Source organism: Pseudochaenichthys georgianus, chromosome 21 (genome assembly GCF_902827115.2).
Source record: "Pseudochaenichthys georgianus chromosome 21, fPseGeo1.2, whole genome shotgun sequence".
In the NCBI taxonomy this organism is placed as follows: Eukaryota; Metazoa; Chordata; class Actinopteri; order Perciformes; family Channichthyidae; genus Pseudochaenichthys; species Pseudochaenichthys georgianus.
In genome coordinates this window covers 28,777,541-28,795,570 of record NC_047523.1, presented here as the reverse complement: position 1 = coordinate 28,795,570, position 18,030 = coordinate 28,777,541, and the positions used below count along the sequence as shown (strand labels likewise).

Genomic DNA, 18,030 nt, shown 5'->3' with positions numbered 1-18,030 from the left:
TCCCAAGTCTTCACAGAGAGATTAATCATCTGTGAAATGGAAACAGCAAACGGCCAGTGACACAGGCTGAACCCGCTCCAGGTTTCCCTCATCAGCTCGCAGCCGCCGTGCAGCGCTGCTCTAACAGGCAGGTGTTAATAAAAGGCATATAGGTCCCACAGGGGTCAAACACATATGTCTGCCACCATGAAACGCCGCTGGTGGGCCGGCTTCTTATTATTGTTTTGTAAGGTGGGGGATTTTGAGGATTCACACGGACAAAAGCAATGAAACAATGTTCTTATAAACACAGCACAGGCAGAATGCATTTAAATCTTCATAACAATGTGAGCCCCGTGCTGCTACATGCACACACATTCACCTGAAACTCACCTTGACATATTCTGTCACTTTTTTATCCAGACAACATATTTTAACCAGAATATACTATTTTACAATACATTCAAAATGTCTGACTTGGTTGTTTTTTTTTCTTACAAAATCCCTTTTTATAAACAGAAAATCTTCAAGTGAGTGTGGCAGCAATACGTTATGAATAGTCAAACCTATAACATCTTCACAGAGATTTTTTTAATTAATTTTGCCAATTGATTTAACAGCATTCTATCGCTGGCTGGTATCCTTTTAAGTTTTAGTATTAAACATTGTTACTTATCCCCTAATGTGTATTGTCTTTTTTCTCACATGCTCTTTATGCAGGAATTAAATACAAATTCCCCAAAAATGTGTACAAAGTATTATACTGTACTGCAAAGTTAGATACTAAAATATATAGTAGTTCTCTCTCAGAGAAATATGGTAAGTTAAATTGTTACTATTAAGTAGTTAAAATATAAAGGGAATTAATTAAACTGCCTACATTTCTCTGAATAAAGCTCTTTTACTGTAAATACCTTCATTTTTATGATTTGCAACATGGACATTTTTGTGGTTTTAATATAATTACATAACAATTGTATATTATTTGAATTGTTTTTAATTCATAGTAAGGACTACTTACTTCGCTTCCTCTTAAATAAATGTGAACATGGTATTCATGTAAACTACATGTCCACTGATCCAGCTTTATAAATGTGAATGTACGTTTTGCTTGCATTACATCCTGACAATACGCAGATATCGAAATGGTAACATAATATTGTAAATTCCGTATAATTGGAATAAAAGCAGTTCTTGCTCATGAAAATCCCGGCCACAAAAATACCTGTAGATTATGGGAAACTGAAATTAGATCTTATTTCAAAGGTCTTGCAGATTACTTGGTAAATAGAAAAAATCGAAGGAGTCTTAAAGTAATCACCATCTTCTTAGAATTTCCCATTTATTTCTTAGCATGCTGTGGCTCTACAGAAGACAGTACAAACACTATTGTTTCATTTATACTGTACATTTTCTTCATCCACATGTTCTGCATATAGATGCTTACATAAACATGTATGTCTGTGCACAGCTGAGCGTGTCAAACGCCAGACGCAGCCTGTGAGACAATCACACAATCCCTCCCATCTAAGAGCTCGCTGCAGCCTTTGATAAGCACCATTCTTTGCCGTCTAAAGAGGTTTTCTATAGATTTCACTTGCCGACGTGTGCACAACCTTTGACAAGTAATGTATCATTTTTATTCATTGCCTAAAATTGTTAGCAATTATGTGCGTAAGCGGCCACCTGCCTAGCCTGAATGGCTCCTGTCTGTGTGGCTACAGGGGTGTGGGGAAGTGCTGTTGGCTGCAAGGGGGGGTTTAGTCTGAGGGGAACCAACCAGACACGGGGCCTCTGCAGCAGGTGAAAAAGCCCCTCTCGTTAGTGTAATGAGTGGTCAGAGCCTCGGTGTGCCGGGGCCTGAAATTGGGCATGCCGCTCCGAGTGAAAGGCCAGATCCCCTCTCGTGTTTAGCCCATCCTATCCTGCTCCGAGGATAGAAGTGCATCATGAGACATTTACAACCAAATCATTGCTAACACTGTCAGCTCAGCCTCATTACCTTAACAATACCACCATCTGAATGCGTGCGCTTCCACATACATTTTGATCCAGGATGTGATCTTTTTTCTGATCTTACCTTGCAGTTGGCCCTGCACCTCTCTGCATATGACCGAGGAATCTGCTGTCAAAGAATATTCTAAACATTTACGGTATTCATAGCCAGGTATTGGTATATATGTCACCCACTGTATGGCTTTGTACCATTTTCTGAGCTGCTGTAGGTGTATAAGCATGAGCGAGAGCGCTGCCATGATTTGAGTATTACTTAAGATGAAAAGAGCTGTGTGGAAACACTTTCATTAGCCCAGTGCTGTGACCCAGGGTCAGCAGCTGAATAAGTAACTCTCTATTAATGATTTCTACAGCAGAAAACCCCTGACCCCTGATCACTTTCAATCGCAGAAAGGGAAAAATGGGGCAGGGGGAGGGTTGAGACCTATTGCAAGAGATTAAAAAAAAACATACTTTTTGTTCTTTGCCATGTGTGTGGGAGGGTTATTATTTGTGCCTTGCTGTGAGGGGGAGCAAAGGGCCTACTGGGACATTGACTCACATATTCTGGTTTGAGTTTCTTGTCACCGCCTCTAATGGCCATCTTCTCCAGCTTGTCAATAATAGGGCCGATCATCTCCTCATCCTTCAGCCTCAGCTCTTCGCGGATGATCTCCATATTCCTCACTGGGTCCACTGTTCCCTCAACATGGATGATATCCTCATCCTCAAAAGCACCTGCAGAGAAAGGACACAAACACAGAGAGAGCATCAGTATATCATTTTTTTTTTGTGGCAGCACCAACACCGCTTTACATGAACACATATAGAAGCAGTCAGAGCCACAGGATCAATGACATTGACTTCTTCAGTTGGAATGTGAAACAGCGGTTTGATTTTGCCACAAAAAATCATTAGCTATTTGCAGAGAATATGGGAAAGAAATAAACATCTACATGAACAAGCACAGTGGGAGTCACACGAAAGTCATAACAAATACAATAAAATACTTAGGAATATATTAAAAAATGTTGTCGTGTGAAAGTGTCAGAGCTGAAAGAAACCAGCTTACAGTGTCAAAGTAAGTTCCTTTAAAGGGGCTTTAAGTGCAGCAAAACAGGCTTGTGTGTCAATCTGCATGAAGTGCTGAGTGTCTGGTCATGCATATTTTACCCTTCTGTCTTAAAACTATTAGCCATTAAGTTAAAAAAATATATATAAAAAATAAACAAAAGTGAGAATGATTTAGGAGAAATACGTCAACATTTACAGACGGCAGATGACAGTCTTCCCTAATCATTTGCGTCTTAGCCGTCTTGGCGGTGCTGGTGATTAGGTAATGAGGCTCTGAAGCAGACCATTTAGCAGCTCTCAGGACCCCTGATTCTCCAGCAGAGGGAGGGGGTAAGAGAGGGGGGGGGGCGGTACATCTGTCACATGAGAGTGACAGCCTTTAACATCACCAATGGCAACTGTAGTGGACTGCAATATGTGTATTTACAACCCAACCTGTTGTTGTACAGTTTGTTTTACGACATCATATTGTATGCAAATAAAAGGGAGATCAGTTGTGGAGTATCTCGATCCTTTAGTGTAGTAAAAGTAGCAATACTAGGTACAATTATCAGTAAAGGTACTGCATAAAAATGTAATTTAAACACATGTGCAATGTTTTAATCACAACAATAAGAAAAGATAGAGTTTAATGGTGATCATCAGCTTCTCTAGGATTAGGATTCATTTTTTTGTGTCATTTATGGAGGTTTTCCAAATTATCTTCAGAGGTTTCACTTTAAATTTCAGCGTAACTCAAAAGCTGTTTCTCCTAACATATATAGTCAGGTTTTTTCTTTGATCCAGATGGGTAAAATATATGGTGTAAAACAACCATTATCTAAAAAGTGTAGTATGAAAATGTAGCAGATAACAACGTTGACAATGCACATAGTGTTTGTGTTGCCCAAATGAAAATAAAATTACAGATTTTTCTAGGTTTGAAAATGGTTGCAAATGGTATAATAAACATATCTCAACCAACATAAGTCTAGGTGGTTGGCAGATGGGGAAATGTTACTTTACGTTGTTAGGTATACAATCACAACAGTTTATCATATTGCTGAAGCTCATCATGTGTTGAGTGTTAATCCTCAATTTGTGAAACAACTGTGAAATAAATGTGGTGGAGAAAAAGTATACACCCTCTGAACTATATTGTAGTAGAAGTACAAGGTTGTATGGAAGTCAAATATTCTAGTAAAGTACAATACCTCAAACTTGTAGATTTGCTCCACTACTCAAGAAACGTCATATTATATTTACATACTACTTATATAAATCAAGTATATTTGGACTTGGAATTTGGCTTCGCCCGCTTTGTAAATCAGTCAACAGTGACTTGTGAAGTTTAGCATAATGGGAATGCCACCTCATTCAACAGGTATGTGGAAGTCAGGTGAATGATGACTTGGCTTTAAGTATTGCCGCGCCGAAGGACGCTATGTTTGGAATGTGCACGGTGAAGTCTCTTAACAGAATAAACAATCCATATTCACGTTTTGACATGTGAACAGTGGAGGTCTGTTGACAGGTGAAGCCCTGTGAGATAATAACGTCACCGAAGTGATCTGCACAATTCATCAGGCGGCTGTCCCCTCGTCTCTCAACAAGTTCTAGCAGTGATACATGCTGAACATATTGATGATTCACAGCTGTGTGTAGTTGTCATGTGAGTCAACAGCATATGAAGGAAATCTTTGCAGAGCTCTATTATGCATAACGTTATCAGACACGTCAGTCAAGTATAAATGAAAGTTATCCTATGCCTCTTCACTAACAAAATAAATGTCCTAGTTGTCATCAGAGGAAGCCAAATCTTTCACTAACAAGATTGAGTGTTTGTTATCTCTATGGCTCAAAGGGTGTGAATATCAGTCCGTCAGACTTTAGTACGGACTGACATACTACTGTATAGGCTAGCTGTTTAATGGATTGCCATGAAATTTAGTGCAGACATTCATGGTCCCCAGAGGATGAATTGTAATAAATTAGTTTAGGATGTTCAATTATGAGTGAACCACTATTGAATGGTTGCCGTAACTAGCTAGCTAATACGATACAATTAGACGGTAAACATGATCTGCTAAACATCAGCATGTTAGCATTGTCACTGTTAGCATGTTAGCTTGATGATGTTAGCATTTGGCTTTTGGATGTTAGCAAGTGCAGCTTCACAGACTTGCTAGAAATGGTTGTGTCTAGTTGGTAAACCGTTGGGCAAAACTCACGAAATATGGATCCTGTTTGGCATGGACCTCAAATGTTTACGGTAAGGATAGTTACAGGATAGCGAGTCAATCGTTTTTAGACAGTTTTCCAATCCAAAATTACCATTGAAACGCAAATCTGCAGACTCTCAGTCTTTTTCACTAAAGGAACCATTGCCTCTGAAACAATCTCTGAGTGTTTTCTGAGACATTAAGTTGTAAACTGAATCAATATGAAGCCCTTTGTGATCTTCCACAGACAGACCCTAATGTATTTTGTTCTTCTACTGTCTTACGAAGGGAAACATACTTGATCAAACTAAACTACAGGGCTTTTAGAATCTATCATCACTCATCAGTCACATCCAAACAACAAAAGTGACAGAAATCAAGAAATCGTCTGCCAGTGTCCCTATTACTCATGCGAGTCGACAGAAGCTATAGACTTTTGTGCAAGCTGTCATCCTGTGCGTTGTCCTCATGGTGAAATGAACTTATCCAATTACTCTTTGCCTAATCAGGCTGTTTTGGTTCCTTTCCTCTTGCAGGGGTACTCCACAGTATAAACAGTTCACTTACGCCACACAGAAAGGGGCTAATCAGTGGAATTATTGTTTTGCTGCTCCAATTTACCAGCTCCCTGTTCATCACTGATTGGAAGGAACATTTGCTATTGTCTGCATGAACTCAGAAGATATAATGCAATGTAATCATTTTGTTAGCTGCAAGAATATACTATAAAAAATTATGATGTACAGTTCTGTGTTTCAAATGTAAAGATTCATAAGAGTCTGTTGTTTAATTTAGTGCATATTAATGAGGAGCGAAGAACAGGTTTTCATGGTTTATAAAACACTCATGATCCGAATAAATCACTGTTAATGGAATCAGGATGTATGACTGTATGTCAGTAAATGTGACAAAAACACCTAAAGCTAGCACAATCATTTCGAAACACATTTATTACTTTTTTTAAATAATGATCACCGGTTTCTAACTATTGTTATGCATCGCCAATAAAAAGCAGATAAATCAACATTTGAAGGAGGCTTTCACAGAGCAGGAGCAGCTGATCACTCACTATTTAGTCATCAGCTGACACGATCCTCTGACTGCCACATATTCCAAAGTAATTTGCTTTAATTAATTTCGCCTAATTTAACATTCACATCTACTTTACCGCCGTCCCATTCAAGGCTTAGAGCCAGAGAACAAATGCCTGAGGTGAAAGAGAGGAGAGAAATCTGAGGGGGCAATCTCCACAATTAGTCCTTTAACAACTGGGTCTGGGTAGGACTCTGTGAAGACAGCTCTTATGAGTCTGCGGCGCCACACAAAAGCCACATGCAAGACAGTTAAAACACAAAAAAAAAAGAAGAAAGAGGTTGGAAAGGCCCGGTTACAGGAGTCATATCTGTCTCACAATTTGAATTGTACTGCCTCATTTTATATTGTGTATGTTTTGAAGACACTATTAACAGGTGCTCCTTTATTGACAGAACAAAGGGATTAGTCACCAGAGGGTGAGTGGTGTTCAATGGCCTGATTAGGGATCAGGCTAAGCTCTGCAAAATTATGGACTTACAGCGGCACTGCAGGCAGGGGAGCATGAGAAGATAAAACTCAATGACAGGCATTTAAAGGGAAAAAAACGGACAAAACTAATTGATTTCAGTGACATTGTTTTTTACATTAACCTCACTGTAATATGTAACACTGTAAAATAAGGACATACTACTGAATCTTATACAAATATAAGCAATCAGTTCTAGTTTGTACAAGCTTCACACCTAAAACCGCCAAGCGAGCTGGAGCCAGTTTATATCATTACTTTTCTGTCAGCAACACAGACAAGGCAGTCATCTCAGTCAAGTCACGATCAATACTGATTGAGCTGCTTCCTCTGATGCTGCTACCTGGGAGGATATGTGGTCAACATAATTCAGCTAAATTACAGTATTCATTGACTTCTAACTTCCTGTGCATGTTTTCACATGCAAGATGGGTAAGAGCACATCTAAAGAACTTGCATTCCTCACACTGCTTTTAAAATGGCCATGCAAACTCAGTGCCGCAATTCTCCTGGTATTCAGAGCAGTAAAAGCTATTTTATGAGTCTCAGGAAAAGCGCATTATGGATGTCTTTCCAACTTAGACACACCAGCAATGTACATAAGGGTATTTATGTTCATTCAGGAAATATCATCTTGATATTCATTTTAGGATACATGAAATTGAAAGCAATTTGTAGTGTGCTGCTTCTGTAACAGAGTTTGTGGCACATTCAGCTGTTTCTTTGGGTATGTCAATTATGGCAAATGCATTGGCTGCTAAAAGGCAGTTCGACACCAGAAAATGGAGGGTTTGAGCCCTAGAGGGAAACACTCATGTTTTCAACATGATCCCATCTTTGAAAAAGAAATCACAGTGCTCAATATTATGAATATCTGTCCCTCACAACGTGTCTCCAATTCCTATGTAATCTACTGTCTACTGCAGTCTGTATAGCAAACTGAGCGTTAAAATGTGCATCTTTCCAAAAATGTTTGATATCACTGACTGAAAATAAATCTACATTTAGGGGAAAGCCGTTGACACAAGCCTGATCCGTGTGCAGTTGAATAGTGAAGGCTCCAGTGTTTATGAAATGTAAAAAAAACAATACAGATAATTCCCCCTTTCATTAGCTTAACCTCTGCCATTCAGTTTATTTTGTTTAACCGTGGAGCATGAGAGTGCCTTGATTGAAAGGAACCGTCATATGCACACCACTGTTGTCCCACATCATTCAGAGAACAAACCTTTTTAGATCCTTAACTACTATAGTGCTGCTGATTGCACAGGCACCAGCAATTTCCTAACCAACCGCCACCTGAACAATGATGTGTTCAGCTTTCAGGCCCTCCAGCCTTTCAAAGGTGAATCATTTCACAGTTTGGAGCGAGATCTCCATAGCAACTCCTCTTTGAAGGGTTTAGAATCACCATCCAATAATTCTATGATCATCGGGCCTTGCCATTCCCAGTGGTTCTTTTCACAGCGGACAGGCAAGGGGGGCACGAGGAGGAAGCAGGAAGAGTCTACAGTCTATTTCAGGCAATTCATCTTGCAGCCCCATTAGAATTCAAAATATTGCGACCTTCAATCACCGGGCATGTTATCTGGAGCCGTGGCGATCTCCAGTCAAGATGGGGAGACATTTTGCTCTAATCATCCACGATGAGTGGAGGCTGACAAAAACTCTTCATTCACGCTGAAGCAAAATGCTCATTTAAATGCTGTGACAGCACCTCAACACAGTGGCGGAAACACACAAAGGGAGGAAGATCCCCACGGCTAAATGATCTTTATTTGGAATTGCAGTATTGGTTAAAACAACAACTGACATAAACAAAACAAAAACAACAGATATGGCAGGGGAAGGCTTATTTTTACGACTGATTTGCAAAGTAACATTACAATTTCTCCTTAAGCATAAAAAGACACAACAGTAAGGCAGGTGCTAGGACCCAGCGGAGACTGTTGTACAACACACTGTATTATTGTCGAAGTGTGGCGTGGGAAGTGAGTCACTTGCGTCCTATAAACCAGCTAAAGTTGCTACAACAGTACCAATGACTGAAAAAAATAAACAGGTACAGAAATAATATAATGAAATCTGACACTAACAAGCAACAGTATATTTAGTATTGGTAAGAGGGTAAGTGAACTATGTAGACACATTTTAAATAGAAGGAAATAATAAAAGCAAAAGCCTCTACAACAGCAACACATGAACACAGTCCTCACGTCTAAATATTTATCCAGAGATTGTTCCCTCTATTTTCATCAGAAGCATTAATTTGACAAACGTATGACCTTGGCAGAAAACATATTTCATACAGGCTTTGTAGGGTTTCATAGCCCATTGTTTTGTACTGATGAGCAATTACTGTATACACCAGAATTACTATTCAGAGATACAGCATGTAAGATGGATTAATGAGGAAATGTGTTCCTAATATAATAAAAACATGATTGTATGTATGTGAGCTAAACGTGCAAGGTGTTGCTAAATTAATAATAACTTGTACTTAAAGGTGGGGTAGGTACGTTTGAGAAACCGGCTCGAGATACACTTTTTGTTATATTCCATGGAATGCTCTTAACATCCCGATAGCAATGAATATCTTAAGTGCTTTGACCAAAAATCCATAAATAAACGTCATCAGTGGAAGCCGTAGTACTGTAAAAAGCACGACCAATCATTTGAGCCGGCCCGGCTAAAATAACTGGATGGCCTACCTGCCTGTCAGCCTTCCATCTGTGCACAAACTTTATCTCGTGCCCTCATTGGTCATGTGCGCGTTCGTGTGTGTTGGAGGAGGGACTCTGTAAGGAAGTGGCAGATTTTTTCCGGCTGTATATTTTCTAATTCTAGCGCACTCGAGCTGGTTTCTCCAAAATGACCTACCCCACCTTTAAACTATAGTAAGTGAAAATGTATTGATACCTTCTTTAAAAGATAAGCTACTTCATAGAGCTCCATGCACTGAGCTATGCTCTTCCCACTGTTGTATTAACATCTGCTCATAACAACAAAGAATTGAGACAAAAACAACAATGAATCAATTTGTCTAATAACTGATGCCTTTGTACCAAAAGCCAGACATACAATTAAAAATGTCTCTGTCACATATTGTCCAAAAATGATGAAACACTCAGCAATGAACCACACTGTTATTCTGAGTGACATGCTCCTTCATGGTCACTGTCATCAATTGTGAGTCATTCCCACATAAAGCTCCTAAATCATGGTGGTGGAAACATTAATGAGTGACAGTAAGAGAAGACTTCATACCAAATGTGTAATAGTCGGCAGCTTAAAACATTCAAAAGCACTATTTCAGCACTGTTTCTGAAATGTCTTATAGAACTACAGAGTCAGGCTGTTAGGTGTTACTCCGCTAATATTGCATTTGAATAATTTATGTCCCCATTGACAACCTAATACTTTCACTACTACTTTCATACCTCTCAAATCTTACCATTACAGATAGAAAGCTTTAAAATTGCACAAAAATACAGTTTCCTTTAAATGAAAAATGTCTTTCTTCAAGTTAAAAGTTTCAGTCATACTGCAATACACTAAATTAATCAGGTATAGGTCTACTGTGATTTGAATCATTTGAGAGACATTCTAGATAAACTCACAATGATGAGGGGATCGAAAACATGTCATTGTCAAACTTTTGTAAAAATTGTTGTGTACATGTTTTCACTACTTGTTTTTTATCGCTCAGCTGTAGCAGTATATTCCTCCTGTAAAACAATCTCTCCGTAAAATATTTTCAGCAACATAAACTGACATTTCTGCCAGTTACAATTGATTGTAAAAAGTATTACATCAACAGCAACTCCTGAATTGCTGAGAGATTCACTCATTACCTGATTTGTTTAGATAGTCACACACTTGGAAGCCACCGGGCTGCGTGAGGTGTTTTGGATGATTGTCGAGTTGAGAATGTGTGAGTTGGTGTGTGAAAAGGCAGAATTCCTGGAGACCAGCCATTACTGGCGTGGCGTCAGTGCGGACGATGGCTGGCCATAAATCAGCTCTGTCTGAATAGTCAATCTGGTTTGTTCATAACGCCTGTAGCTAAACAATCAGTTTGATTTGTTCACTATAAGCGATTAGTGTATTGTGGCCTGATGTCTGCATGATGCAATAACCAAACACAAATACAATGTGTAACCAGATTCAGCAAAGTGAAGCCAACTCATTTAATCACTCACTCTATCATCATATTCAGATATTCATCAGGTCATGGTGATTCATGTGGAAGTCACTGAGGAAATTAAATACCAAACTCTTTTTGGGAGATGAATCAGATCAATTTCTTCAGAGGTACCAATGTTGTTACTTTGTATTTGACTGACTTAACCCCATCAAACAACAAACTGTAATAGACAGTTAGCACCTGGCACACATCCAAAGTGTCTGACAGATTTGATACACAAACTAACACACAGCAACTAAATCAAACTAAATACAGTTGCAGTGAACAATGAATACTTATGTATAACCTGCATAATAATGCACAGGAGTGAAACAGACCAATGTCTTCATTTATAATTAGCTGGAAAACACAAATATGTAATATTTCCATAAGGCTGCCAACCGCTTTATGAGGATGTTTCCCAGGTAACCAAGACTGCAAAACAACTAAAGAGCTAAACAGGTAGCCCATTAGCTTTTGGATTTTAGATGTTGTTCTTGTTGCTGTAACCACAGCTACAGTTGCTGTAAGCACAAGTCTGGGTTTACATTGCAGTGACGGAGAAAGTATTCCCTGTTTGTAAAAGAGACATTTGCAGATTTATCTAGAGTTATCCATCTAAGGTTCTATAAGCTTTAGTAGGCTACTCACAGAGGTACTATTGTACCATACTATTGTGTGGTACTGTACTACCAACACTGAATAACAATAAAACCCTTATCCCATCAAATCCTCGCATGAGAAGTTTTGGGCTTTTTATAAAATGCCTTAATCAAGGAGCTAATTCATGATTACGTTCTCATGGACTAATTAATAAGTTAATGAATGAATAAAGCAATGTACCATATTAACTGCTCTGGAGCAAATATCTGTCACAGGAAATGTATATAAAATGTAAGTTTTATTGGCTTATTTTATCGATGTAATTTAATAATTCCTTCAGATATTATTGCAGATTTGTTGAAAGCTAGCGAGCTAACGTAGCTAACCTAGTAATTTCAAATATACTGACAAAACACGTACAACTATGCGAGGGTGACAGTTGGCCAACTTTACAATCCCTAAATGTCAAGAAACGCTCCGGTGCATCGATCATCACTTTTTAGTTTTCCCGTTTCCGTTGAGTTTTGAGCTTCTTGCAGCGTCTTTTGATTTTGCAGTGATTTATGCTTGTAGCATTTTGCTAATGCAGCGCTTAATTTCACGTTTTGTCAAGTTGGCCACCATAGAAATATACCATGTAATAGATCAGGTTTTATATCCTGAAACTTTTTCCACTGTTTTATAACATTGAATAACTTTCTAGTGACTGCTTCAGGCTGCTTCAGGCAGTAAAGAGGAGGAGAGAGAAGAGCCTTTACTTAACCAGGAGTTCAGGTGCTAAACGCATGAATATCACAGTGAGTCTACGCCAAAAATAACAGCTCATTTCCAGTACGCTGCCCACAACCACAGCCAGTCCCTAAAGATTAAACGTGCTTCACCACAGTATCTTAAGGCTAGATTCTTACTGAGTGTCATGCAACCGTAAATAAGTCGTCATTAGAAGTGAACCAGAGCATTCCTGCAGCGATGAGGGGGACACTGGGTGAGCATTCAAACATCTAATTGCTGGAAACCAAACATCTGGGAATAAGGCCAGGTGAGCTGGCAGAGTTGCTAGCGGGGAACAGAAGAACAGATGAAGTAGAACATGTCTGCGTCTTGTGTCAGACCACGAGGATCCCGCCGGGTTCCAGTCACTGCAGAAGCACTGGGAACACTTAGCCTGCAAACCATTTGTTATGAGACCAGGGAACACCAGCCGTTCAGCAGAATCAGCTTTCAGGATGTCATCAAGGACCTTCATAGTACTGGGTAGGTATTGTTGAAAGCCAATCCACTGTTTACACAGGCTTTTCAAAAATCATTAGGGGTTGAAAAATATTCATAATGTGCACAATGCTGGTGGAATTTAAAAACACCAAGACGCAAATTAAATAAGACTCCTCCCTGGAAACAGTTTAATCTTTTCAATAGATGTATACTCACTCTCTGGTAACTATTCTGCCTTCATGTCTTTGTAAAACCTGTTTCCCTCAAATTGTACAACCTCATCACAAAGGAATGTAACGGTGAAAAAACACTATAAAATAATGGTAGAAAATAAATGCTGATCTCTAAAATAAAACTTGACTTCCCCTCTTCATCAGGCTCAGGTCAATTGTTTTTGTCTACATTGTGCAAAGACAATCGATGTTTAATGACACTAAAGCTGAGCATCTCTCTGTGGTGACTTTAAAAGCCCTTCTGTTAATTCCATGACAAAAAACATACCACTCCAGAAACAAAAAGTGTGATCCCCCACAACAAGCTATATAAAAGCAATGGCTTCAACATTGCAGTCTGCCGTCAGCAGATATAATTACCAAACAAAACCAGCTATGTTTAATGGTTAACTTGTGAAACATACCACATTGTTTCCAAGGACCTCACAAGAGTGGAAACAATAGCACGCCAAAGCAGATAGATGTAAATACTCACAAAGAAGAAGCTTTCGATCTTCCTATTTATGATTGTTGAGGATGTTTGTCTTCTTTGTGGCAGTAGAAACAAAAGACTTGGTTTCGGGAGAGGATCTTGCATACACATATTGAAGGAACTGTGGGTGTTTTTAAGGACATAAGGATATTTAAAATATAACCCACATACAAGTAACAATTATGTATAGCACATGTAGTGAATTAGTATTTCAAAAACGTGGGCACACAGGAAAACAAAGAGATTATATTCTGTCATTTGAAATATGAAAAACGTCACGGTTGAGAATATTTAATGTACTGTATATTTCTTAATTGTCAAATCTGAAAAGACCAAACTGATCCAACTAATTGCACAAGTGTACAAAATAAGTTTATTCCCGTGTGCTATCTACCACTTTTGTTGCCCAGAGACTATTAAAATCATATAATTGAGCTGCACTGTTGCTCTGGTGGACATTGTCCTTCAATACCATGCACAAAGGCACTCTTTAATTTGAGTAAATCTGTAATATTCTGCCCTGTGGCTGTAAATACTGTAGTACAGCACATGTGTATTAATCCGCAGCTGAAAATAGTCCCCCACAATTACAGTACTTAATCTACGTAATCTGTATTTAAGACAAGTTTGTTTTAGTTTAAACTACATTGCTAAGCAGTTGTGGGAAACTCTCCCTTACATTTTTAAATACAACAAACCCTATATATTTATGACCTATTTTAGCTACCACAAACAGGCTAAGGAAAACTACCGTATTAATATAATGACTAAAGAATTGTTGGTTTTGAGGTAAAATAATACCGGCTTTGTAATATTACTTAAGTAAGCCATTAAAAACTGAACTGACATCAGACCTTTTTATCTCAATTCACTTGTCTTGTCCCCTCTGTAAATCATTACTAAGTCTTACAGTGGGTGGTCTTCCAGTTCCACTTCTCACAAACTGCGGAGTCAGAGGCGATTGGAAATCTGCTGGAACAAAAGTAATATACTTGTCTGAGACACACAGGAACAATTTAGGAACAATGTAGCAAAATGGTCTTAATCTTAACCCTTTCTATGTGGAGGCTTCATGTCTGCTGCCACCGTCTCTCTAATCAGCGCTCCTTTCACACAGTGGGAAAGTCAATAACAGCATACAATCAGTACTTTCTTTAAAAGGTATTTTTAAAAGGGGACTTTGCATTCATTTCAGTTGCTGTAATTTTAATGATTCTACTTTGCAACACTTTTATTATTGGAAATGTAATTGTATTAGACAAAGACCATGTCAGAGACACAGAGGAAGTTGAGGGAGACCTGGGAAGGGATTTTAAATATGTCTCTCTGAGGGACAGACTAGGAATAACATGCTGAGTGAATCAGATCTGTACATGCAGGTATCACAGAAGGTCTTTTGAATCATTACAAATTTGTTTTATTATTCCAACTGTTATTGTTGTCAACAGTATTATAAGGAGTGGCAATAGTATTTGTCAAGTTATTATATTTAAAGCTACTTGTTATTAGAAATGTAAACCGTGTGTATTAAACTGAAAGGAAAAGAAAAGGAAACCTTCATCCTCACAGTATGTTCATGAATAACTTACTTACCTCAACAGTACCTAACCTTAGTCAAAAGTGTCATTAGGAATGATGTTATATCATGTGGTACTCTTTGTTCTGTTTTTAAAACTACAAATATGCTACTGATTTTGTGAAGCCTAAGCTACAGTCCCTTTAACTGTTATGATTCTCATTCCTTACATATGAGTTTTGATCTGGCTTTATTAATTTTGAGATGTATGTTGATCTGAATGCACCAGAAAAGTTGTCCTGGGACATTGTCTTGGTATTATATAGCACAACTAAGGCCTATGCTTACCCGTAGACGGTACTGGTGCTATAAATTGTGACTAAATGTTGCCAACTGCTACAGTAGAAACAAGAGTGCTCCACTGATGAGCTAAGCCCTCAACCTGGGACTCACGTGTCAGGTGGAAGATGCCGTCGCAGGAGCAGAAGTGGGACAGGAGGGCATTTCCCAGGCCTTGACCAGCATGAGCGCCTTTCACCAGGCCAGCAATGTCCACGACATTAAGGAAAGCTGGAACTTTGCTGCAAACCAGGAAGTAAAAACAAAAAGGTCAGACTTTAAACATTATTAATATCACTTTAAATAAAAGAGAAACCTCCCTCATTGTGCTTTAATCCAATAAGGTCATGTAAAACGTTATATTATTGTAACACTTAAAATATTACACTATCATCTTCTTATATCAGATTATAGTCACAAAACATGGCATAGTCAACACTAACTTAAGAAGCCTTAACATAGTGTAAACATCATAAAAGAGAAGGCTCATTTTGGATTTTTCTTTATTGCAATCAAATCCTATAAGAAAACAATAATGTCATTATCCGTCTCTAAATACTTTACAACTGAGAGGTATTTAATGTCATTGTTCTTGGGCTATACTGTAGCAGTGGAATCTGTTCTGCGGGTATTAAAGTTGCAGCGTAAGTCAAGAGGAAGTGAGTTTAAGCCTGCCACTGAGATACATACCGCTCTTTGAAAGGCAGTAGTGACTCAAAGTCATGCAGTCAAATGCTCTGTGCTATTCAACATACCTATGCTTGTCAGTCAAAACGGGATATCTCACTAGTACTTTGTCAGAATAGCCTGACAAATCTGAATTCCGCCTGCTTTAACAGCCTCTATAAATGTGTATGATAACCAGGTGTTGGAGGTTCAGATGATTCTGCTTTTCCCTTAACAGAAAACCTTGAAGTAGAGCAGCAATCATACATCATACAGAACTGGCAGCTATGTCAACAACATTGTTATGTTTTCTCATACCTATTGAAAGAAGACAGTCAGCGACTACAGATCTGAAGTGTGAATAATAGGTGAATGATGAGACCCCATACCTGGGAGGTTTGTGGAATTGGCAGAGGAAATCATAGCGTTCATCTGGAATGGGCACTCTGCTTTCATTTGGGTCAATGGTGCAGAAGGGGAAATGTTCTGCTGCCGCCTGACTCTTTGTCAACACGTTGAAAAAGGTTGACTTCCTGAAAATAAAACCAGCAGTGAGGTCAATCCATCTAAAAGTGCTGGTGTGCAGAACCTCATGGTTCGACTGCACGAACCTGGAAGAGTTCAGTAAATTATTTAAGGCTTTTTTTATTTTTCGGAGAATGGAACAAAAAAAAACAAAAGGTTAATGGAGATAGAGTATTTGAGCTTTTGATTCAGAAATACTATATGAAATACTTCGCCCAATTACAAGGTCAGATAATCCCATAATAGATCAATTGTAGGTGGAATCGAGGGGCAAATTACATTTCTGATAGATCTCAGCTGTTGAACGGGATCAGCCAAACGCCGCCCCGCATGTTGTGATCACACAGAGATTTATTTTCTCTGGCACAAGCAGATCAAGTGTACTTCAAAATCTACAGACAATGGCAAGTGTCTACGAGTCATAATGGCATGGCAGTTAACTATAATCCATGACTGTCCATTTGCATCCTCTCATTGGAGGAAATGATTGTTTGTTAAGTCCTATAGGCATAAGATTGCTCAAGATTGCTAAAGTGATGCATTCGTTTCGTATGTAAACCTAAATTGTTTTTAAACATACTTGAAGGCTATTCTCGGGTCACCTTGGATAACAAAAAGAATGACAATCCACAGTTACATTGCCCCATTATCATCAGGTTTGAAAATGTTTCTAATTAATTACAATTTAGAGTGTAAAATGCGGGTCCATGGGGATGGGGATCCAGACTGTTTTTCCACTAGTGGGAGTGGTATATACTTAACTCTTATATGTTTTTTTTTAATCTTTCCAAGAAAAGGAAGATGCTAAATAGAATGTTAAACTGAAAGTGGAGAACAATTAGGAACAAGAGAACAGTCATGGCACATAATTAAAATGTGTGATTTGCAAATAACGCATATATTTTCTTACATCATTTCTTTATAGGGGTCAAAGTGCCACAACATATGTGATATATCTGGGATATCTCTATGTTCTAATAAAAGACAAGACCGTTATAGATGATATTTGTATTCACAACAGTTCTTCTCAGAAGATTGCATTGTTTTTCTGGTTGAATTGCTTGTTTAACTTCAATCAAATCAATTATATTAGCGCAAGTTGTCTAATGCAGTGTAAAAAAGGCAGGGAGACCAATGAGCTAAATGTATGAAATAGAAAATAATTTTTGTTTGTCTATTGCAAAAATAAATTAATAGTGCATGCACACAGTATGCTCATGAGCAAATGTTAGCATATCCACTTTTTAAGCATATTAAATGGGGCAATTAGGAACTTCAAGAAATGACTTAGAGATTCAGTATTTCTTAATTTTCTGTCTGGTACATAAACATAAAAACATGACGAGCGCATAAGAAGTCACACAGAGCAGACTGGGGTGAGGCACTATAGTCAAAAGGCAGGGACCCTTTCAATTAAGTTCAGCAGCTGACCAGAGGAAGTGTTTTAAGAATGACTCACAATGAGTCA

General features: G+C 38.4%; 1 protein-coding gene across 1 annotated transcript in view; it reads right to left on the bottom strand.

Annotated features, from left to right (window-relative positions):
* LOC117466374 (obg-like ATPase 1) overlaps positions 1-18,030 on the bottom strand; it is a 44,831-nt gene that overhangs the window by 24,290 nt on the left and 2,511 nt on the right. The window contains 3 exon segments of the mRNA XM_034109581.1: positions 2,537-2,712; positions 15,486-15,613; positions 16,427-16,570. Coding sequence (XP_033965472.1) covers positions 2,537-2,712; positions 15,486-15,613; positions 16,427-16,570 — 448 coding nt within the window.